At 39.1% G+C, this 26,956-nt stretch overlaps 2 protein-coding genes across 11 annotated transcripts in view; both read right to left on the bottom strand.

The window, feature by feature from the left end:
* Window positions 1-22,443, bottom strand: part of GOLPH3L (golgi phosphoprotein 3 like) — a 53,975-nt gene extending 31,532 nt beyond the window's left edge. Inside the window, exons 1-2 of one of the 3 annotated variants that reach the window (XM_033197143.1) lie at window positions 22,306-22,443; window positions 19,778-19,972 (exon numbers count right to left, since the gene is read on the bottom strand). In XM_033197143.1, coding sequence (XP_033053034.1) covers window positions 19,778-19,960 — 183 coding nt within the window. In that variant the 5' untranslated portion in view covers window positions 19,961-19,972; window positions 22,306-22,443. Of the gene's footprint in view, window positions 1-19,777; window positions 19,973-20,842; window positions 22,088-22,112 lie in introns of those variants that run through there. The other 2 variants (XM_033197142.1, XM_033197141.1) reach the window with 2 other exon arrangements.
* The window catches only part of HORMAD1 (HORMA domain containing 1), a 41,365-nt gene continuing 36,748 nt past the window's right edge, over window positions 22,340-26,956 (bottom strand). For 3 of the 8 annotated variants that reach the window (XM_033197131.1, XM_033197133.1, XM_033197137.1), the window contains 2 exons: window positions 25,212-25,283; window positions 23,404-23,848 (listed from right to left, as the gene is read on the bottom strand). In XM_033197131.1, coding sequence (XP_033053022.1) covers window positions 23,768-23,848; window positions 25,212-25,283 — 153 coding nt within the window. In that variant the 3' untranslated portion in view covers window positions 23,404-23,767. The other 5 variants (XM_033197130.1, XM_033197136.1, XM_033197135.1 and 2 more) reach the window with 5 other exon arrangements.

Genomic DNA, 26,956 nt, shown 5'->3' with positions numbered 1-26,956 from the left:
GATTTTTTTTTAAAAAAAGAACTGTAATACCAATATCATACCTAAAACAACCCAATAAGAACTCCTTAATATTATCAAATATTCAGTAAGCCTTCATATTCCATCAATTGTTTAGTAAACTTTTTTTACAGTTGCTTTGTTTGAATCTGGAGCCAAAGTCCACACTTAATCTTCTGTATTTCATACATTCTATTTTTCTTTTTTTTTTTTGAGACGGAGTTTCGCTCTGTCACTCAGGCTAGCAGGCTGGAATGCGATGGCTCGATCTTGGCTCACTGCAACCTCCACCTCCTGAGTTCAAGCAATTCTCCTGCCTCAGACTCCCGAGTAGTTGGGATTACAGCCACCTGCCACCAAGCCTGGCTAACTTTTGTATTTTTAGTAGAGACTGGGTTTCACCATGTTGGCCAGGGTGGTCTTGAATTCCTGACCTTAGATGATCTGCCCACCTCAGACTCCCAAAGTGCTGGGATTACAGGTGTGAGCCACCGTGCCAGGCTACATGTGTAATTTTATTTTATTATTTATTTATTTATTTATTTTTGAGATGGAGTCTCGCTCTGTCACCCAGGCTGGAGTGCAGTGGTGCGATCTTGGGTCACTGCAACCTCTGCCTCCCGGGTTCAAGCAATTCTCCTGCTTCAGCCTCCTGAGTAGCTGGGATTACAAGCGTGATCCACCATGCCTGGCCTATTTATTTATTTATTTTTTGAGACAGAGTCTCGCTCCATTGCCCAGGCTGGAGTGCAGTGGCGTGATCTTGGCTTACCGCAACCTCTGCCTCCTGGGTTCAAGCAATTCTCCTGCCTCAACCTTCCGAGTAGCTGGGATTACAGGCATATGTCACTGTGCCTAGCTAATTTTTTGTATTTTTAATAGAGATGGGGTTTCATCATGTTGGCCAGGCTGGTCTTGAACTCCTACCTCAGGTGATCCACCTGCCTCAGCCTCCAAAAAATGCTGGGATTACAGGCATGAGCCACTGCGCCCAGCCTATATGTGTCATTTTAAAAGTAAAATGAAATATAATTTTACTTAACAGAAAAAAAAATGAAGTGGGCCGGGCGCAGTGGCTCAAGCCTGTAATCCCAGCACTTTGGGAGGCCGAGGCGGGTGGATCACGAGGTCAGGAGATCAAGACCATCCTGGCTAACATGGTGAAACCCCGTCTCTACTAAAAATACAAAAAACTAGCCGGGCGTGGTGGCGGGCGCCTGTAGTCCCAGCTACTCGGAGGCTGAGGCGGGAGAATGGCGTGAACCCGGGAGGCGGAGCTTGCAGTGAGCCAACATCGCGCCACTGCACTCCAGCCTGGGCAACACAGCGAGACTCGTCTCAAAAAAAAAAAAAAGGAAAAAAAAAAGAAAAAAAATGAAGTGAAACAATCACTAAACTTCAAACATTTCTTTCCTTTTTTTTAAAAATTTGAGACAGGGTCTCACTCTGTCACCCACGCTGGAGTGCATAACAGTAGCTCACTGCACCCTCTACCTCTCCAGCTCAAGCAATCCTACCACTTCAGCCTCCTAAGTGGATGGAACTATGGGCACATGTCACCATGCCCACCTAATTTTTTAATTCTTTTAGAGATGGGGATCTCACTGTGTTGCCCAGGCTGGTCTCATAAACTCATAGACTCACATGATCCTCCCATCTCGGCCTCCCAAAGTGCTGGGATTACAGGCATGAGCCACCATACCTGGCCTCAAACAGTTCTTTATTATAAGAGATATGTTATGATGTTGGCTATGGGTTATCAAGTAAAAAGGAAAAAAAAATTTTTTTTAAAGAGAAATGTGGCTGGGCACAGTGGCTCATGCCTGTAATCTCAGCACTTTGGGAGGCTGATATGGGCGGATCACCTGAGGTCAGGAGTTCGAGACCAGCCTTACCAACATGGAGAAACCTTGTCTCTACTAAAAATACAAAATTAGCTGGGCGTGGTCGCATATACCTGTAATCCCAGCTACGCGGGAGGCTGAGGCAGGAGAATCACTTGAACCCGGGAGGCAAAGGTTTCAGTGAGCCAAGATCGCCCCATTACACTCCAGCCTGGCCAATAAGATCAAAACTCCATCTCAAAAACAAACAAACAAACAAACAAACAAAAAACCAAAAAAAAGTCCTATAAATTCCTTTTTAAGATTTAAAAAAGAGATTATTAAGAGGTTGGGGTCATTTTTAAAACCTAGATGTTTCAATTTTAGATAATGTCTAAGTTACTCCTTATTATGAAAGATACAAGTTAATATCTTTCCCGTATTTTATTACCTTACTTCCCAATTTTAAAATTATAACTTTTATTCTGTGGAGACTCATAATATGTATATTCTATTCTATAACTGTAATTCACCAGATCTGTTCTACTTTATCTGAATGTATGCATAGAGAGCTGATGCTGGTTACATGAGATTTTATTATATTGTTTTTTACACATTTTTGTATGCCTGAATTATTTGTAATTTTGAAAAAAATGAATGTTTTAAACTAAAAAATGTTGTTTGGCTTGGTGCGGTGGCTCATGCCACTGAGGCAGGCAGATCATAAGGTCAAGAGATCAAGACAACCATCCTGGCCAACATGGTGAAACCCCATCTCTAGTAAAAACAAAAAATTAGCTGGCGTGGTGGTACACTCCTGTAGTCCCAGCTTCTCGGGAGGCTGAGGCAGGAGAACTGCTTGAACCTGGGAGGCAGAGGTTGCAGTGAGCCGTGACCCAAAATCCAGCCTGGCGAGGGAGCAAGGCTCTGTCTCAAAAACAAACAAACAAACAAACAAACAAACAAACAAAAGTTTAACAATATTTACAGTATTTCTGGGAAGTAAGACTTCTTTTTTTTTATGTTGTTAATTATACTTCCCTCTATTCCTTAAACTCTTTATCAAGAGCATTTTTCCTAAAACAAACAGGAAAAATAAGTTTGTGTGAACCTTTACAATTTTAAGACCTGTATTAGTCCTTTAAATCTTTCTTATGAGTGAAAATGTTAAAAGGGTGATAGTGCTGAGAAAGATTTGTCACATAAGCATAAATAGTACAATTAGATGCATACATAGAATGGGCAGTGGTAGTATGTGTGCAGTATTCTACTTGACCACCCCAAAGCACTACCCAAATAACAATGTACAGAAGCTCAGAAATCACAGCACAGTTTTCTCACTATTCTACTACGCAGAAATTCTATATTAAACTTGAAAATGAAATCTAGAATTTCATCTTCTGGCAGACATTTAAGTTCCTCACCTATTACCAAAATGAAAGACCCCTGAAAACTTAATTGCATGCAGCCACAAATCTTATCTCAAAAGTTAATTAGCCAAAATTTAAAGCTGGTTAGAAATAATAAAATGGGCTGGGCGCAATGGCTCGCACCTGCAATCCTAGCACTTTGGGAGACCAAAGGAGGAGGACTGCTTGAGGTCACGAGTTAGAGACCAGCCTGGACAACAAAGTGAAACTCCCTGTCTCTACAAGAAAATAAAAAAAATTAGCCAGGCATGGTGGCATACGCCTGCAGTCTCAGCTATTTGGGAGGCTGAGGTCAGAGTATCCCTTGAGCCCAAGAGTGGGAGGCTGCAGTGAGGCATCTTTGTGCCACTGCACTCCAGCCTGGGCAACAGAGTAGAGATTGTTACCAAAAAAAATTAAAAATAAAAAGGCCAAGTGTGGTGGCTCATGCCTGTAATCCCCATACTTTGGGAGGCTGAGGCAGGCAGATCACCTGAGCCTGGGAGTTTGAGACCAGCCTGGCTAACACAGTGAAACTCTGTCTTTATTAAAAAAAAAAAAAAAAGAATAAAATGATTATTGCTAAATTTTTATCAAATCCTAATTCAGATTAATTTAAGAGCTAGACTCCACAGAAATGATTCCTTATTTAGCAGAGGGAACAAAATCCAGAGAAGTAGCGAGTTTCAATAGGATGCTTCTGCAACAGTTTAGATTGGAGGTAATAAGATAAAGAAGCAAAAATGGGAATGGAAAGGAGGTATCAATGGCAAAGAGTGCAAATCGAAGACTGCAAGAATTCTTTTATGTATTTCCAACTCTGGAACTATCACCAGTACCCAGAGAGAGGTATATGAAAACAAAATAAACTGTTACCCTTCCTCTACACCTCAATAATTCATCTAAAATCATCTAAAATAGAAGCCACACAGAACTGATTCAGATATCAAGTGGGTTTTCTATCCCCCAGATTATATCCCCAAGTAAATTAATAGTTATTTTTTAAAGGATGGTACATTATCTAAGTAAGAAAATAGTGAACAATCGTATTTACTTTTTTTCATTCTATGTGTGAGGCCACTGAAACAAAAGTCAAAGATTACTAAGAATACTGTTAGGCTCTCTTCCAGGAAACATTTTTCAGTGCCCTCTTGTTCCAACAACTAAGGTCAGGCCATTGGTTGCTCAGTTTGTAAGAGCTGATTCAACTGATCATTTTCAAGTCTAAAAATAAGAAACTACTGCTTTGAAAGTTTAAGGCTATCCTACAGATATTTACTTTAAAGCATGTAAGTGGCTATTTATGCTCAGCATTCAACTAAAGTCTCTTTGGCCATAAGAAAATGACCATTTAATTAAGAGCCAAGACTAATGGCTTAAACAACAACAAAAACATAATAATAACGGTTATTATTTATTGAGCATTTACATGTGTCACGCTCTGAGTTAAAATTTTTATATAATCAGGCTGGGCACAGTGGCTCACGCCTGTAATCCCAGCACTTTGGGAGGCCGAGGCAGGTGGATCACCTGGGGTCAGGAGTTCAAGACCAGATTGGGCAACATGGTGAAACCCTGTCTCTACTGAAAATACAAAAACTAGCCAGCATGGTGGTGGATGCCTGGAATCCCAGCTACACGGGAGGCTGAGGCAGGAGAACCACTTGAACCTAGGAGGCAAATGTAGTGAGCTGAGATCACACTACTGCACTCCAGCCTGGGTAACAAGGGCAAAACTCCACCTCAAAAACTTTTTTAAAAAAAAATTAGTTAATCTAATTCTATAATAGCACTATTAAGTCAATATTATCTCTATTAAATAAGAATGAAGGAAAAAAATGTGAAAATGGAGCCCAAGTCATATAGCTGATAAGTGGTAGACCCGGGATTTGAATGTAGATGTGCCTGATTCTTTTGTTTTTTTTTTTTTTTTTTTGAGACGGAGTCTCACTCTGTCGCCCAGGCTGGAGTGCAGTGGCCAGATCTCAGCTCACTGCAAGCTCCGCCTCCCGGGTTTATGCCATTCTCCTGCCTCAGCCTCCCGAGTAGCTGGGACTACAGGCACCCGCCACCTCGCCTGGCTAGTTTTTTGTATTTTTTTAGTAGAGACGGGGTTTCACCATGTTAGCCAGGATGGTCTCGATCTCCTGACCTTGTGATCCGCCCGTCTCGGCCTCCCAAAGTGCTGAGATTACAGGCTTGAGCCACCGCGCCCGGCCAAGATGTGCCTGATTCTAAAGCCTGTGCTTTTATCCACTGCTGATAAAAAGATCAGAAAATAAAAGATGGTAACTAAGCACACTGAGAGGTATGATAAATGCAAGGGAATTCAGAGAAAGTAAAGTTCAGTGCTGGATTTATGATGGGCTTTAAAACAAAATATGGGAAGGAAACATGGCAGGAATATGTAAAACGGACAAAAGGGACTGGAGTGGTAAGTAGACTGAGCAGTGAGAAATAAGGCTAGTCAGTTAAAGTGGGGCTTAGAAAGCCAGGAAAACACAGTCCTGCCCTTAGGAAGGTTGCAGACTAACCTTAAAGTTAATAATAATATGCATTTATTCAACGGAATCCTATGAAACCATTAAAAATAATGGGGTATGTTTATATTTATTGGCATAAAATATGTCCATATTATAATACATGGAAAAAGAAGGCTACAAAATAACATGTCTGATTATAATCAATATTTTGGTAATTATGTATCTATGGCTGGGCATGGTGGCTCACATCTGTAATCCTAGCACTCTGGGAGGTCGAGGCAGGTGGATCACTTGAGGCCATGAGTTCGAGACCAGCCTGGCCAACATGGCAAAGCCCCATCTCTACTGAAAATATAAAAATTAGATGGGCATGGTGGCAGTCGCCTGTAATCCCATCTACTCTGGTGACTGAGGCACGAGAATTGCTTGAACCTGGGAGGTGGAGCTTTCAGTGAGTTGCAGGCACCATTGAACTCCAGCCTGAGTGACAGAGCAAGACTCTGTCTCAAAGAAAAAAAAAAATTATGCATCTGTGTATACATATATATGCATTGAAAACAGTCTATAAGGATATATATTACAATTTTACCAGTAGTTATCTTTGGGAAGCAAGATTACAGGTGGTTTTTACTTTCTTCTTTACACCTTTAAAAAAACAGGTATAATTTACACAGAGTGAAATGCATAGATGTTAAGTTCAATGAGTTTTGACAAAAGCATATATTTATCTTATCTGACACCCCAAGCAAGATCTGGAACACTTCTATCATCCCTGTAAGTGTCCTCATGGAGGGCCAGGAGCAGTGGCTCACACCTGTAATCCCAGCACTTTGGGAGGCTGAGGCAGGTAGATCACTTGAGTCTAGGAGCTTGAGACCAGCCTGGGCAACATGGCAAAATCCCATCTCTATAAAAATTACAAAGAATTAGCTGGGCATGGTGGCCTGCAGCTGTAGTTCCAGCTACTCGGGAAGCTGAGGCAGAGGAATCACCTGCTCCTGGGGAAGGTGAGGCTTCAGTGAGCCCTGATAGTGCCACTGCCCTCCGGCCTTGGTGACAGACTCTCAAAAACAAAAAACAAAAAACAAAAACAAAAAAATGTGTTCTCATGTAGATCTCTGTCTGAATTTCTCAGGGTAAATGTATTTCACTTTTAAAATATTAAAAAGTAATAAAATTACTTTTATATCTTAGACAAATTTTTTAAAATAAGTAAAAAAGCCAAAAAAAAAAGAGAGAGAGAGAATACAGTAACCTCAAACCCTTTGATTCAGTATTTTTTTCTATTTGCGATTCCTACCTTAAACCTCTTGGACAGCTGTGAATAGGTAAGGGCAAACAGAGAAATTAAAGAGTAACTGGCATGGACTTTCTTCCTCTTCCATGTTCCTATAGCACTTTTTTGGTACCTTTCTCCTAGTACTTACATACTGTGTCTAGCTATATGGTTATTGTATACATATCTCTTCTCCTCTATCAAATCCTTATGCTTCTGTAGGAAGATAAGCGCATCTTACTTTTATATTTTCCTTACTTTTCTCAGTGCCTTGCATCAAGGAAGTACTCAAGACTGGGTGCAGTGGCTCATGCCTGTAGTCCCAGCACTTTGAGAGGCCGAGGCATGCAAATCACATGAGGCCAGGAGTTCACGACCTGCCTGGGCAACATGGCGAAACCCCATCTCTACTAAAAATACAAAAATTGACTGGGTGTGGTGGCTCACGCCTGTAATCCCAGCACTTTGGGAGGCCGAGGCAGGCGGATCACGAGGTCAGGAGATCGAGACCATCCTGGCTAACACGGTGAAACCCTGTCTCTACTAAAAATACAAAAAATTAGCCAGGCGTGATGGTGGGCGCCTGTAGTCTCAGCTACTCGGGAGGCTGAGGCAGGAGAATGGCGTGAACTCGGGAGGTGGAGCTTGCAGTGAGCCGAGATCACACCACTGCACTCCAGCCTGGGCGACAGAGCGAGACTCTGTCTCAAAAAAAAAAAAAAAAAAAAAAAAAAAAATAGCTGGGCTTGGTGGTGGGAACCCGTAACCCCAGCTACTCGGGAGGCTAAGGTACGAGAATTGCTTGAACCCAGGAGGCAGAGGCAGCGAGCCAAGATCATGCTGCTGCACTCTAGCTTGGGCGACAGAGCGAGACTCTGTCTCAAAAAAAAAAAAAAAAAAAAGGTACTCAGTAAATGTTGACTGACTTGAACTGAAGAAAAAAAAATTACATCATTAGACAATTTAATGATACTTCCTGAGAGTGAGCTGCCCTTTGGGCAGATGTACATAAATAACTGCGATTATCTTCATAACCTATTTATCTAAAATCTTTCTAAATCATTATTATAAGCTGAATTGTGTCCCCTCAAGTTTCATATGTTGCAGTTATAGCCCCCAGTACCTCAGAATACATCTGTCTTTGGAGATAGGGCTTTTAAAAGAGGTGATTAAGTTAAAAATGAGGGTGTTATGGTGGGCCCTAAAGCAATCTGACTGGTGTTCTTTAGAGAGGAGGAAATTTGGACACACAGAGACACCAGGAAGGCATTTGCATAGAGGACACAGCAAGAAGTCTGCAGGGCAAGGTGAGAAATCTCAGAAGAAACCAAACCCATCAATCTTGATCTTGGACTTCTAATCCCCAGAAAATTAATTTCTGTCATTTAAGCCACCAAGTCTATGGTATTTTTGCACGGCATCTTTAGCAAACTAATACAATCCTACTCTCACAGAAAAATCTAGAAGAGGCCTGTCTATTCATTTAGTCTTAAGCTTTTAAAATTTTTCATTTATTTTTAGAGACAGGGTCTCACTATGTTGCCTAGGCTGGTTTCAAACTCCTGGGCTCAAGCAATCCTCCTGCCTCAGCCTCCCAAAGTGCTGAGATTACAGGTGTGAGCCATGATGCCCACCCTTGGTTTTAAGCTTTAAGATGCAAGAACAAATCACTATTTGACTTACTCATATTTATCTCTTTTTAGTATAATAGTCTTTCCCTCCTTCCATAAGGAAGATATGTGACATGGGTTCTAATCTATAGCTGAAGAGTGAACTGACAAGAAAAATAATGACTATTTGTACACCAGACCTTCTGATGTGAATTATTTTTATTTTAATTTTTTTTTTGGAGACAGAGTTTCACTCTTGTTGCCCAGGCTGTAGTGCAACGGCGTGATCTCAGCTCACTGCAAACTGCCACATGGGTTCAAGCAATTCTCCTGCCTCAGCCTCCCAAGTAGCTGGGATTACAGGCATGCACCACCACACCCAGCTAATTTTTGTATTATTAATAGAGATGGAGTTTCACCATGTTGGCCAGGCTGGTCTCGAATTCCTGACCTCAGGTGATCCATCCGCCTTGGCCTCTCAAAGTGCTGGGATTACGGGCGTGAGTCACCGTGCTTGGCAATAATATGATAATTATAATTAAATATTATTTACTTATTCTTTAAACATATCTTCCTTTTGCCAGTTGGGTTATTCAAACTTCTTACTTGGACTTGTTGCCCTTTATGACTAGAATATCTTGTTTGAAAAAGGAGAAGAGAAAAATAATGTATAGAATTTTCCTATTTCCTCCTTAATATTTGAAGCAATGGAATGGAAAATTTGAAGTAAAAATAAAACTAATAAAATAAAATCATTCAGAATTCCTTACAGTAGTATTTTCCCTTTTTCTGACATTATTGATGCCTAGTTAATGTTTTTTTACAGGATCCCAAAATCTTTTTCCGAGAGAGCTTTGCTGGGGTATTAAACATCTGAACAAGAAAGATATGGATAAGACTTGAAAAATAACTCATATGCCAAATATTATTGCGAAACAATAATCTTTTATCTTAATAGGAGGCATAAATTAAAATCTATATGAATCTGGCCAGATGCAGTGGCTTACGCCTGTAATCCCAGCACTTTGGGACGCCAAAGCAGGTGGATCACTTAAGGTCAGGAGTTTGAGACTAACCTGGCCAACATGGTGAAACCCTGTCTCTACTGAAAATAAAAAATCAGCCAGGCGTGGTGGTGGGCACCTTACAGTCCCAGCTACTCAGGAGGCTGCGGCAGGAGAATTGCTTGAACATGGGAGGTGGAGGTTGCAGTGGGTTGAAATCCCACCACTGCACTCTAGCCTGGGCAACAGAACGAGACTCCGTCTCAATAAATAAATAAATAAATAAGATAAAATCCATATGAATCTACCCAATGAGGTGAAACTATTTGGGTCACACTAAACAGTTAATGATCCTGAACAATTCTCTTTATTTCAGGAAGAAATATAGAGAAACATGTGAAACTTGCTTTGTAAGCATGTCTTTTTTTTTTTTTTTTTTGAGACGGCATCTTGCTGTGTTGCCCAGGCTAGAGTGCAGTGGTACAGCCTTGGCTCACTGCAACTTCTGCCTCCCTGGTTCAAGCAATTCTCCTGCCTCAGCCTCCCGAGTAGCTGAGATTACAGGCGCACGCCACCACGCCTGGCTAATTTTTGTATTTTTAGTAGAGATGGGGTTTCACCATATTGGCCAGGCTGGTCTTGAACTCCTGATCTTGTGATCTGCCCGTCTCGGCCTCCCAAAGTGCTAGGATTATAGGTGTGAGCTACCGCACCCAGTCAGCATGTCCTTTTTAAACTGCAAAGTTCAGATATTTATTTTTGTTTTGTTTTTCCTGTTTTGAGACAGGGTCTTGCTCTGTGGCCCAGGCTGGAGCACAGTGGTGTGATCATAGCTCACTGCAGCTTCGAACTCCAGGGCTTAAGTGATCCTCTTACCTAAACCTCCTGAGTAGCTGGGACTATAGGTTCACGCAGGGCTAAGTTTTCATTTTTTTGTAGAGACTGGGTCTCACTTTGTTGCCCTGGCTTGTCTTGAACTCCTGGCTTCAAGTAATCCTCCCACTTTGGCCTCCCAAACCACTGGGAATACAGGCAGTGAAACACCATGCCCAGTTGCAGAGTCAGTTTGAATGTAAATTCCACAATTTATTGCTCAAATGATCATTTAACTTTGACTCCTATAAACAGAATGATATCTGCCTTGCAGGATTAAACAATGGAAAGTACAAAATGTTTTGAAAATTATACAAACATAAAATATGGAGGCAAAAGTGATGAAATGGCTGACAGCAAGTTTATAGGCACAGTGGTTACAGCCAAAATCCCAAATTCAAGTGGGCAGCTTTGTCTCAATATCAATACTAGATATTTTATATTTTGGAAGAGTACTGTGTGCATTTGGGGGTTGGGAGAATTAGGGAGAAGATCTTAATGAAATAGCTTAAGCTATGTTTTCCTACTATTAAAACAGGTCTTTGGTCTTCCAGTTTATTTCCTTTTATAACAATAGTAAATAGTTATTTGGGGTTAATATGCCTGGATATAATAAAAAACAAAAGTTTAAAAAATTTTTTAACAGCTTATGTTTAAAGAAAAAAAACCTGACAAACAAGCCCATCTGATACAGTTGCCCTATTCACAATTGCAGTAACTAATGGGAGACTTATTGTTCATTTTGCACAATCAGGAAACTAAAAGGTAAGACCTTAAATTAGACTTTTAATTTTTTTTTTTTTTTGAGATGGAGTCTCGCTCTGTCGCCCAGGCTGGAGTGCAGTGGCCGGATCTCAGCTCACTGCAAGCTCCGCCTCCTGGGTTTACGCCATTCTCCTGCCTCAGCCTCCCGAGTAGCTGGGACTACAGGCGCCCGCCACCTCGCCCGGCTAGTTTTTTTGTATTTTTTAGTAGAGATGGGGTTTCACTGTGTTAGCCAGGATGGTCTCGATCTCCTGACCTGGTGATCCGCCCGTCTCGGCCTCCCAAAGTGCTGGGATTACAGGCTTGAGCCACCGCGCCCGACCTAATTTTTTTTTTTTAAGACAAGGTCTTGCTCTTTGCTCAGCCTGCTATTAATATTTTAATTATAATAAAATGTTTTAGGATTGAATCACTTTTTAATGAGAGCAATTTTCTTCATTCATAGCCAATAACTGATAAGTTGGACACTGATTGACTAATTTTAAAAACTTTTTTTGGCCGGGTGTGGTGGCTCACACCTGTAATCCCAGCACTTTGGGAGGCTGAGGCGGGTGGATCACCTGAGGTCAGGAGTTCAACACCAGCCTGGTTAACGTGGTGAAACCCCATTTCTACTAAAAATACAAAAAATTAGCCGGGCGTGGTGGTGCATGTCTGCATTCCCAGCTGCTCAGGAGGCTGATACAGGAGAATCACGTGAATGCGGGAGGTAGAAGTTGCAGTGAGCCAAGATAGTGCCACTGCACTACAGCTTGGGCAACAAGTGCGAAACTCTGTCTCAAAAAAAAAAAACCAAAAAAACTTTTTGATTAGTGTAGTGAATTTTTTTTACCAGCTTAAAAAAAGTTTTACTTCTAATCTCCTATTGCTAATAAAGATGAACTATACCCGATGGAGGATCATCAGCAGCTTGAAAAAGCATAGCATTAACATACTTTATAATTAAAAATACACATGAATTTCATATGTATAATTCCCATACGTATAGTGGATAATAGTGGATTGTTTGAAAAAAGATAACTGACAAGTACCAGGAGAATCTTAGCAGCACTGTTCATAATGAACTCTTGAATGTGCACTAACCCATAGAATGAATAGTGGTATATTCACATAATGAAATATTAATCACAATGAACTGTATTAAATTAACTTATATGCAACAACATGGATAAATCTAACAAACATTATACTGATAAAAGAATACACTAAAATATTAACCCAATAAAACAGAGTTTAAAAACAGGTAAAACTAAAATATATTGTTTAGGGATATACATACATGTCAAAACTACAGGGAGGTGGGCAGCATGTGATTAGGGCAGGCATAAGAGAAGTCTTCCAGGTTGCTGATATTGTTCTATTGGTGATTACATGACTGTTGGCTTTCAAACTACTTGTTAAACTTTACATTGTGCTTTATACAATTTTCTGGATACACTGTATTTCACAATTTTAGAAAAGTTAAACAATAAAGCATGTAACTGGATATTCAGCTCTGATAATTAAGTTTTAAAACACTGGAATTCATTAAAAGGAGATGGGATGCTTTCAAATACCTACGGTTATTCCAGTTGCAAATCACTGAAATTATTACAAACATCCAGTTGATGTTCTTTTTTCCTAGAACCTGTCTCTTTACAGACTGCTCACTCTTATTACAGTTAAGAGTTATTACCTCCCGGCCGGGTGTGCTGGCTCACACCTGTAATCCCAGCACTTTGGGAGTCCGAGGTGGTTGGATCACCTGAAGTCAGGAATTCGAGACCAGCCTGGCCAACCTGGTGAAACCCTGTCTCTACAAAAATACAAAAATGAGCCTGGGGTGGTGGCAGGTGCACATAATACCAGCTACTTGGGAGGCTAAGGAAGCAGAATCACTTGAACCCGGGAGGTGGCGGTTGCAGTGAGCCGAGATCACACCACTGCATTGAGACTCCGTCTCAAACAAACAAACAAACAAAAAAGAGTTATCACCTCCTGTAAGTCTTTCCCAACATCTCTTCTCCTTCCTTCTCCTTCCCTCTCCTTCTCTCTTCTCCTTCCTTCTCCTTCCCTCTCCTACTGCTCCTTCCCACCATCCATCTGATTTACATGCTTTTCCTCTGTGTTTCCTTCCTACTGAGAACACAGTTACACACATATCACGTTGTTCTGAAATGGTCTGCTGACTTTCTGGCTTCTACTCCCAACATCTCCAACCATCCCTATGCCACTAAATCATAAATTGACCTCAAAAGCAGGGACAATTGTTTTTGTTCTCTCTTTCTATGACACATGAAGCACTCAATAAAATTTTTGGTGATTAAACAAATAAGTGAAAATGTATTTCCATATTTCCAAAGGATAATACTTTTGCCAGTTTTTACTACAGTGACATGATAAATATGATGAAAAGCTTTTCTTTCACAGTAAGTAGTAAGTATTCAATAAATGGTATTACTAGGAGAAAGTTTTCCAAGAAAGTTGGAAAACATTATCCACAAATTGAATAGATGAGAAATGAAAAGATCACTAGGAGTCAAAAGCATTAATAGGCTCACTCCCCTTACAGGTAACTTAATAAAAGATTCTAGGCCGGGCGCGGTGGCTCAAGCCTGTAATCCCAGCACTTTGGGAGGCCGAGACGGGCGGATCACGAGGTCAGGAGATCGAGACCATCCTGGCTAACACGGTGAAACCCCGTCTCTACTAAAAAAAAAAAAAAAAAAAAAGATTCTAATAAATGAAAAATTTTACACATTAGCAAGTCAATTAAAACACTGTTCATGAGTTAATAATTTATATCAAAACTCTTACCAAAGGTAATAATAACAAATAAGCAGATTCCTGATTTCAACAGGAGATAAACCTATTTTATTTTGGTCAGGCTCGTGCTCAATGTTTACTTTCTCAGTTGAGGTGTTATTGAACTGAGATAGTATCTAATTTTAACTGTGCTTGAAAGGTTACACTCTTCAAATTATATTTAAATTTCTTGGTTGTTTTTCATAAGACAATGATGCTTAATATTTAATTTAATTAATATTTTTTGAGGCAGTCTTACTCTGTCACCCAGGCTAGAGTACAGTAGTGTGATCTTGGCTTATTGCAGCCTCCACCTCTTGGGTTCAAGAGATTCTCCCATCAGCACAGCTGGGATTACAGGTGCATGCCACCATGCCCGGCTAATGTTTTTTTTTTAATTTGGTAGAGATGGGGTTTTGCCATGTTGGCCAGGCTGGTCTCAAACTCCTGGCCTCAAGTGATCTGCCCACCTCAAACCTCCCAAAGTGCTGGGATTATAGATATGTGCCACTACATCCGGCCAGATGCTTAATATTTTAAAACTGGTCTGTGGTAGCTATCCCTCAGAATAATTTTATTTTTTTCTTTTAAGACAGGGTCACTCTGTCATCCAGGTAGGAGTACAGTGGCACAATCATAGGCTCACTCCAGCCTTTAACTCCTGGGCTCAAGCAATCCTCTCGCCTCAGCCTCCCAAGTAGCTGAAACTACAGGTGTGTGACACCATGCCAGGCTAATTTTTATATTTTTTGTAGAGATGAGGTCTCAGTATGTTGCTCAGGTTGGCCTGGAATTCCTGGCCTCAGGCAATCCTTCTCCCAAAGTGCTGGGATTATAGACAGAAGCCACTGTGCCTGCTTGAAAGAGACATAGTTTCTAAAAAAAAAAAAATGGTAATATTGGATTCTAAACAGAGTATCTTAGGGAACTCTCCAGTAAAAGTTTGGGAGTTTGGGACACAAAATTTAACATTTAGGATTTTTTCTTTTTTTTGACTTGTCATAAACCTCAAACCATGTAAAAATAAGCAATTATATACACATTAAAACATATACTCACAAAGAACATAAAAATGTCATTAAGTCCTAATTTGGACACAAAAATTAAATGGGCTTTGCTGTTTTCATTAGGCTGATTCTCTTTTCCCTAAAGGAAAGAGTCTGAAAGTTTCCACCTGGTAACAAAATCTATAATCTGGTCCAAATCAAATTTACTGATTTTGAATCCCATTGTTCTCCACCTACTTCAGTCACACTGGCCTACTCAGTTATCTCCCAAACTCATCAAGCTCATGATACCTTTGCTCACTCAGGTTCCCTCATCCAGAACGTGTTTCCTTTTCTCCAGTCATGTTAATCCTCCCATTTTTAAAGGCGGGGCTTGTTTTACTGCCTTTTTCTATTCTTCCCCGGATTACTCTGTCCCATGATGGTTTCTCCTCTCTCTAACTCCCTTGGCTCATTCTAACACGCAAAAAACTTGCTTTTCATTGTTGTTTACCTAAAAAAAAAGATCTTTTGCATTGTGAAATATAATGCACACACAGAAGAATAAACAAAACAAAAGTAAAAAGCTTAATTATTCCAAAGTGAAGATCTATGGCCCAGGTGCAGTGGCTCATGCTTGTAATCCTAGCACTTTGGGAGGCCAAGGCGGGTGGATCACTTGGGATCAGGAGTTCGAGACTAGCCTGGCTAACATGGTGAAAACCTGTCCCTACTAAGAATACAAAAATTAGCCAGGAGGGACAGAGCAAGACTCCATATCAAAAACAAACAAACAAACAAATAAATAAATAAATAAAAAAGGCTGGGAACAGTGGCTTATGCCTGTAAACCCAGCACTTTGGGAGGCCACACCTATAATTCCAGCCCTTTGAGAGGCCAAGGTGGACGGGTCACCTGAGAGGTCAGGAGTTCAAGACAGTCTGACCAATGTGGTGAAACCCCATCTCTACTAAAAATACAAAAACAAGCAAGGCATGGCGGCGGGCGCCTGTAATCCCAGCTACTCAGGAAATTGAGACAGGAGAATTGCTTGAACCCGGAAGGCAGAGGTTGCAGTGAGCTGAGATTGTGCCGCTGCACTCCAACCTGGGCAGCAGAGCGAGACTCTGTCTCAAAAACAAAAACAAAAACAAAACTAATAAACTTCCTCTAGGTCCAGAAACAGAAAATTGTTACTATCTAGAAATCCTCTTCATTTTCCTTCCTAATTACTAACACCCTTTTCCTTCCCCTATCCCTTACAAAAAGATAACCACTATTCTAAAAACTATAGTAATTCCTGGCTTGATTTTTTTTTTTTTTTTTTTGGAGACGGAGTCTCGCTCTGTCGCCCAGGCTGGAGTGCAGTGGCCCGATCTCAGCTCATTGCAAGCTCCGCCTCCTGGGTTTATGCCATTCTCCTGCCTCAGCCTCCCAAGTAGCTGGGACTACAGGCGCCCGCCACCTCGCCCGGCTAGTTTTTTGTATTTTTTAGTAGAGACAGGGTTTCACCGTGTTAGCCAGGATGGTCTCGATCTCCTGACCTCGTGATCCGCCCGTCTCGGCCTCCCAAAGTGCTGGGATTACAGGCTTGAGCCACCGCGCCCGGCCTGATTTTTTTTATAATTATACCACCTAAATATGCAACCTCAAATACAATAGTTTTTTGAATTTCATATAAATGGAATCATACAGTATGTATATTTTTGTGTTTGGTTTTCTTTATTGAACATGAGAAATATACATGTTGTATAACAATGTTCATTTTCACTCTGTATAGAAAACATATTTATACTCATTTAAACAAATGGATGATTCATTTTTTTTTGATGATTCATTTTTATCCATTCTGCTGTTGATGGACCTTCGGGTTACTTAACTTTTAAAAAGTATGTATCTTTTTGTCTCTTCAGCTAGAATGCAAGTTTCTTGAAGGCAGGCACCATATACTATACTATTTTATATTTACCTTAGTATTAATATTTAGCATAATGTTAAGCATATAATGGGTGTCCTCAATCACATTAAATATTGATTAAATGAATCTATTGATAGTTTGCGAGATAAGAAAAAAATAAGTACAGTTGGAGATCAATTTAATATTTTTAGAGATAGTTATGTAACTGGCCTTTTGTAACTACTATTACTTAGATAAAAGGTTTGACCTATTCATTCACACCTAAGGATTTATTGTCTTTTATTCTTCCTGAGCCAAATGAAAGCTAAATATTTGTTAACTATCCTCAAAAATAAAATTAGAGCAATTCAAAAGGTGGTTAATATTTATTTATTTATTTTTTGAGGTCTCGTTCTGTTGTTCAGGCTGGAGTGCAGTGGCATAATCTTGATTTACTGAAGCCTCGACCTCCCAGGCTCAAGCAATCCTCTTGACTCAGCCTCCTGGGTAGCTAGGACTTCAGGCATGTGCCACCATGCCCAGCTAATTTTTTTGTTTTAAATTTTTTGTAGTGATGGGTTCTCACCATGTTGCCCAGGCTGGTCTTGAACTCCTGCGCCCAAGCAATCCTCTCACCTTGGCCTCCCCAGTGTTGGGATTACAGGCATTAGCCACTGCATCCAGCCATCTGCTCATTTTGTACAGTATCTCACCAATATATCAAGTACGGTCCATGGCCATAGCTCTCAATGAGCTGCTTTATTTTTTATTCTATTTCCTAAAATTTATATTAACCATTATAAACACATGAAGACAAGCTCAAAAGCAAAAATTCCAGTGCATAAGGTCAGCAGGAAATTAAGTATTCCTATTCAAAGCTAAAACAAACCAAATAGCTTTTAGTTCTATATCCTCTTTTTATACAGTGACTGTTTCCTAGGTAATGTGTAAACGTCTCAAAAAAGTATTTATACCACCTAATCTTCAGTCCTATTCTGACATTCTCTTGGAGAGCTAGTTTTGCCTTTTCGCTTATTTGCCTTTTATAAAACTGAAGCCTCATCAACTTCTCAGCAAACAGGAAAACATATTTCTGGGCAAGAATTTCTGATATACATACATCTTGGCCACGTACACAATAAGCATGTCTCTAATATTAGTTTTAACAATACACAGACTATAACTGGTCTTGTAAATTTTGTTCAAGTTGTTAATTTAACAAAAAAAAAAGTAAAAAGGAAAATAGTAAATAAATGAAAGGCAAAATCTAAACAACAATGGTATTCCCAAGTCGAAAAATTGATGTAGAAAAGAAGAGCTGTTACTACTTGTATGCAGCCAATTTACTTCTAGCTAAGGATAATTATCAAAGCCAAATTTAGTATTTTTAAAATCTAAAATAACATTCTAATTTTATATGTTTTCAAAACTGAGGCCAGTAATAAATACACCTCTTTGTGTGTGTGTGTGTGTAGGGGGGTTATTTACTAAGGCTTTCCCGGAAAGAAAGCAGATTGTTTAAAATGTTACCTTTGTAACTTCTTCATGAGGGAATAGTGTGATGAGAAAACACAGTAAAAAGTTACAAATGAAGGATGATGATGTATACTAGTAGTAGACACGCCAGGAAAACTATTGGTTATATCACAAGACTCAGGATCTCAAGACTAACTGTACTTTAAAATAAATGTTCCATTAAATAAGGAGACATTTAGGGAAAAAAGGCAAAAGCTAAAATTATTTAAAAAATTTTTTTAAATTAAAATAATCCACACACACATATATATATATTTTTTTGGAGACAGGGTCATTCTGTTGTCCAGGCTGGAATGCAGTAGTGCAATCTTGGTTCATTGCAACCTCTGCCTTCCAGGTTCAAGCGATTCTCCTGCCTCAGCCTCCCGAGTAGCTGGGATTATAGGCACAAGCCGCCACACATGGCTAATTTTTATATTTTTGAGTAGAGACGGGGTTTCACCATGTTGGCCAGGCTAGTCTTGAACTCCTGGCCCCAAGTGATTCACTTACCTCGGCTCCCCAAAGTGCTGGGATTATAGGCGTGAGCCACCATGCCCGATCCAATTGTTGATATTTGACTTATAAAGATGCACGAGGAAAAAAAAATTATTTCTGCTATAAGAAACCTACCAATTGTTTATTTCTGTAAGGCAGCTAATCACACATGTTCCTTGTCTTTTCTTTTTTTTTTTTTTTTTTTTTTTGAGACGGAGTCTCGCTCTGTCGCCCAGGCAGGAGTGCAGTGGCGCGATCTCGGCTCACTGCAAGCTCCGCCTCCCGGGTTCACGCCATTCTCCTGCCTCAGCCTCCTGAGTAGCTGGGACTACAGGCGCCCGCCACCGCGCCCGGCTAATTTTTTGTATTTTTAGTAGAGACGGGGTTTCACCATGGTCTCGATCTCCTGACCTTGTGATCCGCCCGCCTCGGCCTCCCAAAGTGCTGGGATTACAGGCGTGAGCCACCGCGCCCGGCCGTCTTTTCATTTAAAAGACTATTTCTCCTCAAAGCTGAAGAAGACTTCGATGTGTGGGCCCTCTTTCTTACTTTAATAAGGGGTTATTATTTTGCCTTTAATCTGACTTGGGAAACTACAAGTACAAAACTTTACACTATATCCTCCTCTATCTTCTAAAATTTTGGAGTAATTTTGAATTAAATACACTTCACGTAATTATACTTCTGGATTTTTACCCTCCAAGTAACAGTCACTGTCCCAACTCCTCCATCTTTCAGATGGTTGGAGCACAATTCTAAGACCAATTTAGTATTAAATATATTCCATTAGATTACTTCCTAAAACATTCCAATATTTAATAGTCTTTGAGATAGCCTAGCAAACCTAATTGCATTACCTCTTTATCTTTTAGTCCTAGAAGCAATACTTCTTCCATAAGTGTAAGGCGGATATCCTTAGAGTCTCCAGAATCTTCATTGTCTGGACTTTTCTCCCAATTACTGTCTTCCTCACTTTCCATCTTCTTTTCAGAGTTCTTGCTTACTTCAGTGCGACGGGCCCGGTGAGTTAAAGTGGTCATTCTCACCTGTTTCTGGAGGGAGTGGGGAAAAAAAATACATATGTATGCTTATGTAAATAAATCACATATTCATACATGCATACTAACATGTATACAAATAGGAAATATTTACAGATTTAAATATAGAAAGAAAGGAAGGAGTAATGACCAGAAAAAATGGGTGGGTAATACAGTATCTTTTCCAAAGTACAATAGCTTGGACTTCACAGATGGCACTGACAAAAGATCAAATGAGTAATTCTAAAGTCCAGTATAAATGATCATCTTTCAAGCCTGGTGACTTCTTCTTTTCTTTTTCTTCTTCTTATTTTTTCTCGAGAGGGAGTCTCGCTCTGTTGCCCAGGTTCGAGTGCAGTGGTGCGATGTTGGCTCACTGCAACCTCTGCCTCCCAGGTTCAAGGGATTCTTGTGCCTCAGCCTCCTGAGTAGTGGGATTACAGGTGTGTGCCACCACACTTGTCTAATTTTTGTATTTTTAGTAGAGACAGGGTTTCACCATGTTGGCCAGGCTGTTCTCAAACTTCTGACCTCAAGTGATCCACCTGCCTGGGCCTCCCAAAGTGCTAGGATTACAGGTATAAGCCACCGGGCCCGGCCAAGCCTGCTGATTTTTTCTGCATAATCTATAAAGAAGGAGTGAATGTCCACCATTGTCACTCCTCTTTCACAAAATGGATCCCAAGTAAGATGGAACAACAAAAAATTGTGAGCATCCAGCCCCAAAATGCATATAATAATTTGTATCTAATTTGTATAAACATTCAATGGTATTACATCATAAAACATACACAAAAAAAAGTAAAAAAGAATATGAAAAACTAAATAGAAATACGTGTTCTAGATTTCCTTCCCATACCTTAATAACTCATTTCATGTACTCACTTTGGAGATCACAAGTCTAGACAATAACATTCAGAAAATCATGTGTAGTAATTCCACAGTCCAGTAAACTTAGCAGCTCTAGTCCTGGCTAGCCATATCTTGCAAATACACAAGGAGCTGCAAACAAAAATTACTGGCAAGAGAGTGTTGAAAGATTAACAAATTCGTTCTCAATTTTTTTTAAAAAAATCAAAGAACATGTCTTTTATTCTATGTACTACAGTCAAAAGAAACTGCACTAAATCATTTGTAATAAAGTTTATAGTTAGCATACTTTATTTTATATAAACCTAGACAAATCAGTTTTTAAGATAATCTACAACAAATATTTAAAATCAACAATTATATAAAGGAGTATCTTTTTCAAGATCAAAATAATGGTATTTAATAGCTGCTATGACTGGACTCGTTTCTACTCCTCTAGCAATATTTCCCATTACTCCCCATAAGTACTGTTGCCAAACTTTTTCTCAAAAACGTCTCATGCTTTCTTTCTGCTTCTGCTCCTCTGTACTTGCTGGGGTCCTCACCCTTTTCCTCTCTACCTTCTACCCATTCTTTAAAGGCCTTGTGAAGGCCTTTAAGTGACTTCCTCTTTTCTATTACCTACATGTCTCATGGCCACTCCTTCAGCTGTATTTTCACAGAGCTTTATTTATACTCACTTCCTTTAAAGTATTTATTACAGTCTTTCTCTTGGTACAGCTGTTTCTCAACTGTAAACTTCTTGAGAACAGGGATATTGTCTTCTTGGGTTTTTATACTCTCCATAGCAACTAGCAGCGTCTTTAACGTTGTAATTGCTCGATAAACGTATATTGATTAAAATGAATACTCAGAAGTGCGTGTGAATATTTAAAATAGAAATACAAATGAAGTGAGCTACAAAAGGTTTTTTGTACAAGGGTATAATTCAAATATTATTTGTTATGGGAGGTGGGAAGAAGAGCGAAGGAGGAAGAGAACCATGAAATAAATGCTTAAGGGCACTAAGCCTATCTGGCACTGTGAATAGGGACTATTTCCTAAACCAATCCAAGAAACTTTAAACCTTCGCGGGGCGGGGGTGGGGGTGAGGGGGTGGGGCGGTTTCTTTGAGAAATTAGTTTCACCTGGACATTTACTAGTTAAAAATCCTACTTGAAAGAAAACAAATGGCCCAAATGAATAAAAACCTTTCCCTCCCCATAAAATAATAATTTTAAAAATTAGAGGTTTTTTTGGGGGGTGGGGAAGGGACGTTAGGAAATGTAATTTTCTGGTTGCTTACCTGATGTTACTCCTGGGTTATGGCTGGACGCAGGCTGTAGCTTGTGCTGTATTTTAGGGGGCCACCTGTTCCCCCCACCCCACCCCCGTCCTAGTAGGTGAAAAACTTCCACGCAGAGAGCACAAACTTCCTGATCCTTCGATGCAGAAAAGGAATAACACATCAGCTTCCTCAGGATCACTAGGCAACCTACCTTGGTGTTTCTTCATTGGGCCAATCAGAAATCACCAAGGTTGAGTCCCGCCAATCGGAGCTCATGGTGGGAGGCTCTCCCCCAGCTATTCTGTTGCGATCCAGACAAACACCACCAAAAGGAGGCAGGTTTGCGTTCAACCTGACAGCTGGTCAATCCAATGAAGGAACCTTGGTGAAAGAGAGGAAAGAGGGCTGCGCTCCCCACCCCCATTAAACCAGCCAATCCAGGCGCTGAGTGAGCTAACATGGGCTGCCAATCTCGAAAGGTTTCTGTTGGTCAATTTCAGTGTAGCAGGTGTGTTGCTGTAGTAGCATATACTGGGACAATTAAGTGAGATGTGTTGGGATCCAAGCAATACAGCTAAGAATAAATAAATATTTTTACACTGGTTGTTTCTGGCAGTCAGTTTATCCTTGACTTGACTGTTCCAGAAAAACATGATCTGGGTCAGTTTGTGTACGTTTATATGGTTAACCTTAAACAGGATGAATACATTTCTACCATCGCATACCTACCAGCATTCCCTATAGCGTTTATTACTGACAAACCCATGGATAGTGTATGTTTTTGGAATATGGCTGCTGAAACTACAAGAGGCAAAGAGATCAAGTTTTAAGTCTTCCTTTTTCTAAAGCAAAGAAAGCAGGCAAGGCTGGAACTAGCTCCCAGGTTTCTCATTAAAAGCACAGCATTTTTCATACTACCACTCAAAAATTCTAGAAAGTGTGCTCAACTCTTCTTGCAAAAGTAATAGCTACCAAAATCATCTAAAAATTAGTATTCCCTATCCCCCCATCCTTCTACCAGCCTTTCAAATGAATGGAGCCATATTTCCTGCTACTTAAATAAAAATTAGAAGCGATGAAACGGCCTACGTACTGAACAATATTTTATTTATGCTGCAAAAAATGCCATACTTTAAAAATCAGTCTTTTTGTCCTGTAAAAAAAAGTATAGTAAAGGTAAAGCATCAATTTTTAAATTGTACATTGCATATTAAAATATTAATACATTATATCAAAATATTGAAGAACATTGTTTTAATAGCACAATGACAAAAGAGCCAGTTAAATGGTATAATTTTAACATAAGTAAAAAGTGAATCCATACCAAATTTTAATACCAAAGTAAACATTACTGTTCAGAAAAATGACCTTAGAGGGCCTTAACAGTATATATTTAATGGAAATATTAAGTAGATAATGAACAAAATCAATTTTCAAATTTTACTTATTACAGAATCAATTATGACATTTGTACTTTTGGTTTTATTCAAAAGTTCTACTGGATTTATCTCAAGATTAAGGACCACAATATGACGGCCAGCCAAGAACTTAATTTTAGTGTACAAACTGCTTTAAACTACATATACATCTTCAGAGTTAGGGAAATATAATATAGGGTCCTTCAGTTTAAATGTTGAGAAGAACTCCACAAACCTGCAGAAGAAAAATAATTTTTATATATGTTCCTTTGGTTCACTAAACTTTCTCCTTTTTGGCACTGACTCTTGACTAGAAAAATCAAAGTGATGGAGGACCTGTCAAAAGAAAACAACTACTAAGAATAGATACTTTCCTGTTTAAATGTCTTTAATTGTAGATTTTTTCATGTATCTGAGATTTCTCTCCTTTTTTAAAAAAATTATGCCTAGCATACCTAGCATAACTATATCTGGGTTTCTTAAAAGTAGAGTAAAATTTATTATTAACATCTTCCAATGGCTGCTGAAAGTATATACTTGCAAAATGTATAATCTTCAGTAGGGTTGCTGTAGTAGTGAGAAGATAGATTTAACATTGTGTCCTCAAAATAGCCAAATATTTCAGAGGAATAAGAAGGGAAAAAGATTTAAAAATGAACTACAAATAGAAAAACATTCTACCTTGGAATCATGTAAGATTTAAATCATGTCTTGCTTTTGTACTCTTGGGATGTTAACATTTGAGTTTTAACAGTAGTCTTAAGTTTTCAGTTGTCTAATTATAACCTACTAATAATACTAAAATATCTGGTTGGAAAAATATGCATAATTATCTCAGAAATGGCAAATACATTATCTGATTTCGTAAAATAAGGTTCTAAATATGAAACAACTATAGGGTTTAAGTCAGGAAAAGATTTTTTTCTCCAGAGGTACTAGGAGGAGACCCTATATTTTTAGGGAACACATGTATTTAGTAACTTATCCTCCTTCTACTTCAGTTTTGGTCTCTAGAAAGCTCAGATCAAATTTGTGGCCCAATTTCAGTTCTATATAAACAAAATTGCCTTAATATTCTTGTATTGTCACTTTCTCATTCTACATATTTTTCCTGGCACTGATTTTTTTTTTTTTTTTAAGACGGAGTCTTGGTCTGTCACCAGGCTGGAGTACAGTGGCGCGATCTCGGCTCACTGCAACCTCCGCCTCCCAGGTTCAAGCGATTCTCCTGCCTCAGCCTCCCGAGTAGCTGGGACTACAGGCGTGGCCACCACGCCCAGCTAATTTTTTTTTTTGTATTTTTAGTAGAGATGGGATTTCACCATGTTGGCCGGGATGGTCTTGATCTCTTGACCTCGTGATCCACCTACCTCAGCCTCCCAAAGTGCTGGGATTACAGGCGTGAGCCACTGCGCCCAGCCGATTTTTATTTTATATTATAAATTCCTCCAATTACTTTAAATCATTCATGGAATGAGACAGGAGATGTTTACATGGAAAAAACTAATAAACCAACATAGGGCATCTTATTTCAAAATCACCTCGATTTTTACAACAAAATATATTTAAACAAAATTTGAATATCAGAGCTCTCAGGTACATTGAGAGAGATCAAATTCATCATTTTAAATTTAATCTGTAGTAATGATATTCTGATACTTGCCATTGTATTCAAACTATACATTATCATAAGACTTACTGTTCTCCCAGATTCATGTTGACTTCTCTTCCGATTTTCTTTGGAAGATTTCACTGGTTGATTTCCATTTGCCTCCACAAAGATAGAATAATTACTAATTGGTTATTTCTCAAAGAACAGCCAACACTTGATTTTTCAATCTTATGCAACAATATGCGATATTTATGTATTTATTTATTTAGTTTTTAGGGACAGGGTATCCCTCTGTCACCCAGGCTGGAATGCAGTGGCACTATCATGGCTCACTGCAGCCTGAAACTTCTGGCCTCAAGCGATCCTCCTGCCTCAGCCTGCCAAAGTGCTGGGATTACAGGAATGAGCCACAGTGCCCAACTGGATATATAATTTTTTTAAAAAAACAGCTTTATTGAGATATAATTTAGATACTATATGATTCACCCATTTATAAGTGTACAATTCAATGATTTTCAGTACATTCAGAGTTGTACAACCATCACCACAATCAATTTTAGATCACTTTCATCACCCTAAAGACAAACTCCATATCCCTTAGCTATCACTCTCTTATTCTGCCATCCTGCCACCAGCCTTAAGACTGTCTCAATAGCTTTCCCTGTTCTGACTTTCAAATGAATGGAATAATATGTGGACTTTTGTGAGTAACTTCCTTTAATTAGCATGTTTTCAAGGTTCATCTAAGTTGTAGGATGTATTGGCACTTCATTTTTTTTATGGCTGATATTCAATTGTATGAATATACCACATTTTTTTATCCATTCATCTGTTGATGTATATTTAGGTTTTTCCCATCTATTGGCTATTGTGAATAATGCTGTATATATAGTTATTAAAATGAATATTGGAAAATGACTAATGAGTAGGTGTCAGTCATATAACTATTCTCTAAAAGGACAGACTTTTCTGATGCTTGAAATGACCTTTCCAATGATAATTCCTTAGTATATATAATAATGAATATTTTCATTTCTTGCCCTTTTCTAACCACAATTCAGTAATAATTCTCAAAATCAGGAGTACACTGGCTCAGAGTTCATATCCCAAAACGTGCAATTTCAGAAATAAATTTATGCCCCCAAAGCATCTTAATGTTACATTACAAGGAGATCTTGCTTAATAATTTTTAAGACGCTGGTCTCTATCCCTATATCCTAGTAAAGGTTATTCATCCACATATAAACTGGATAGGATGAACGTTTTGCTTCTAGAAGTAGTAAATCTTGACATTCCTTTATCTCTTGCTTTCATGAGCATACTCATTTGAATGCTGCCTTCTGCCAGTTCTAACTTCCCATTGAGAATAGGGGTGGAGGAAGACACTTAAAAATGGCACTATAATGAGGAGTGTTCTGATAAATGTTTAATAACCAGCTCTACGAGAGAAACAAACCCTGAGGCATTTGCTGATTTCTGTGCTGTGAATACTACCAACATGTCCAATTTAAGCTACCAACATGATATCTCTGAGTGAGGAGTTGGGAAGAAATGTTCTAGCACACCACTAACACAGTGAGCTCTTTATTTCCTAAACTTGGGATATTTTATATGTTTTACAGAATGCTTTTTCTTCACCCCAATGAACCTTTGAGAGTAATTTAAAGGTCTAAAATCAAATATGAATTTTGATTTAGTATAATTCATACCAAAAGCTAAAATAAAGCAGTGATTTTTTCCCTTAAGAATATGAGATTCATTTTATGCAAGGTATATACAAAATATTGTTTTGCAATGTCTTATTAACAAGAAACTCAATTTATAAGATTGAG

The sequence above is a fragment of the Trachypithecus francoisi genome, unplaced genomic scaffold (genome assembly GCF_009764315.1).
Source record: "Trachypithecus francoisi isolate TF-2019V2 unplaced genomic scaffold, Tfra_2.0 Lachesis_group5, whole genome shotgun sequence".
NCBI classification, from domain to species: Eukaryota; Metazoa; Chordata; class Mammalia; order Primates; family Cercopithecidae; genus Trachypithecus; species Trachypithecus francoisi.
Note: the sequence above shows the minus strand (reverse complement) of the source record. Positions and strands in the feature narration are given on the sequence as shown.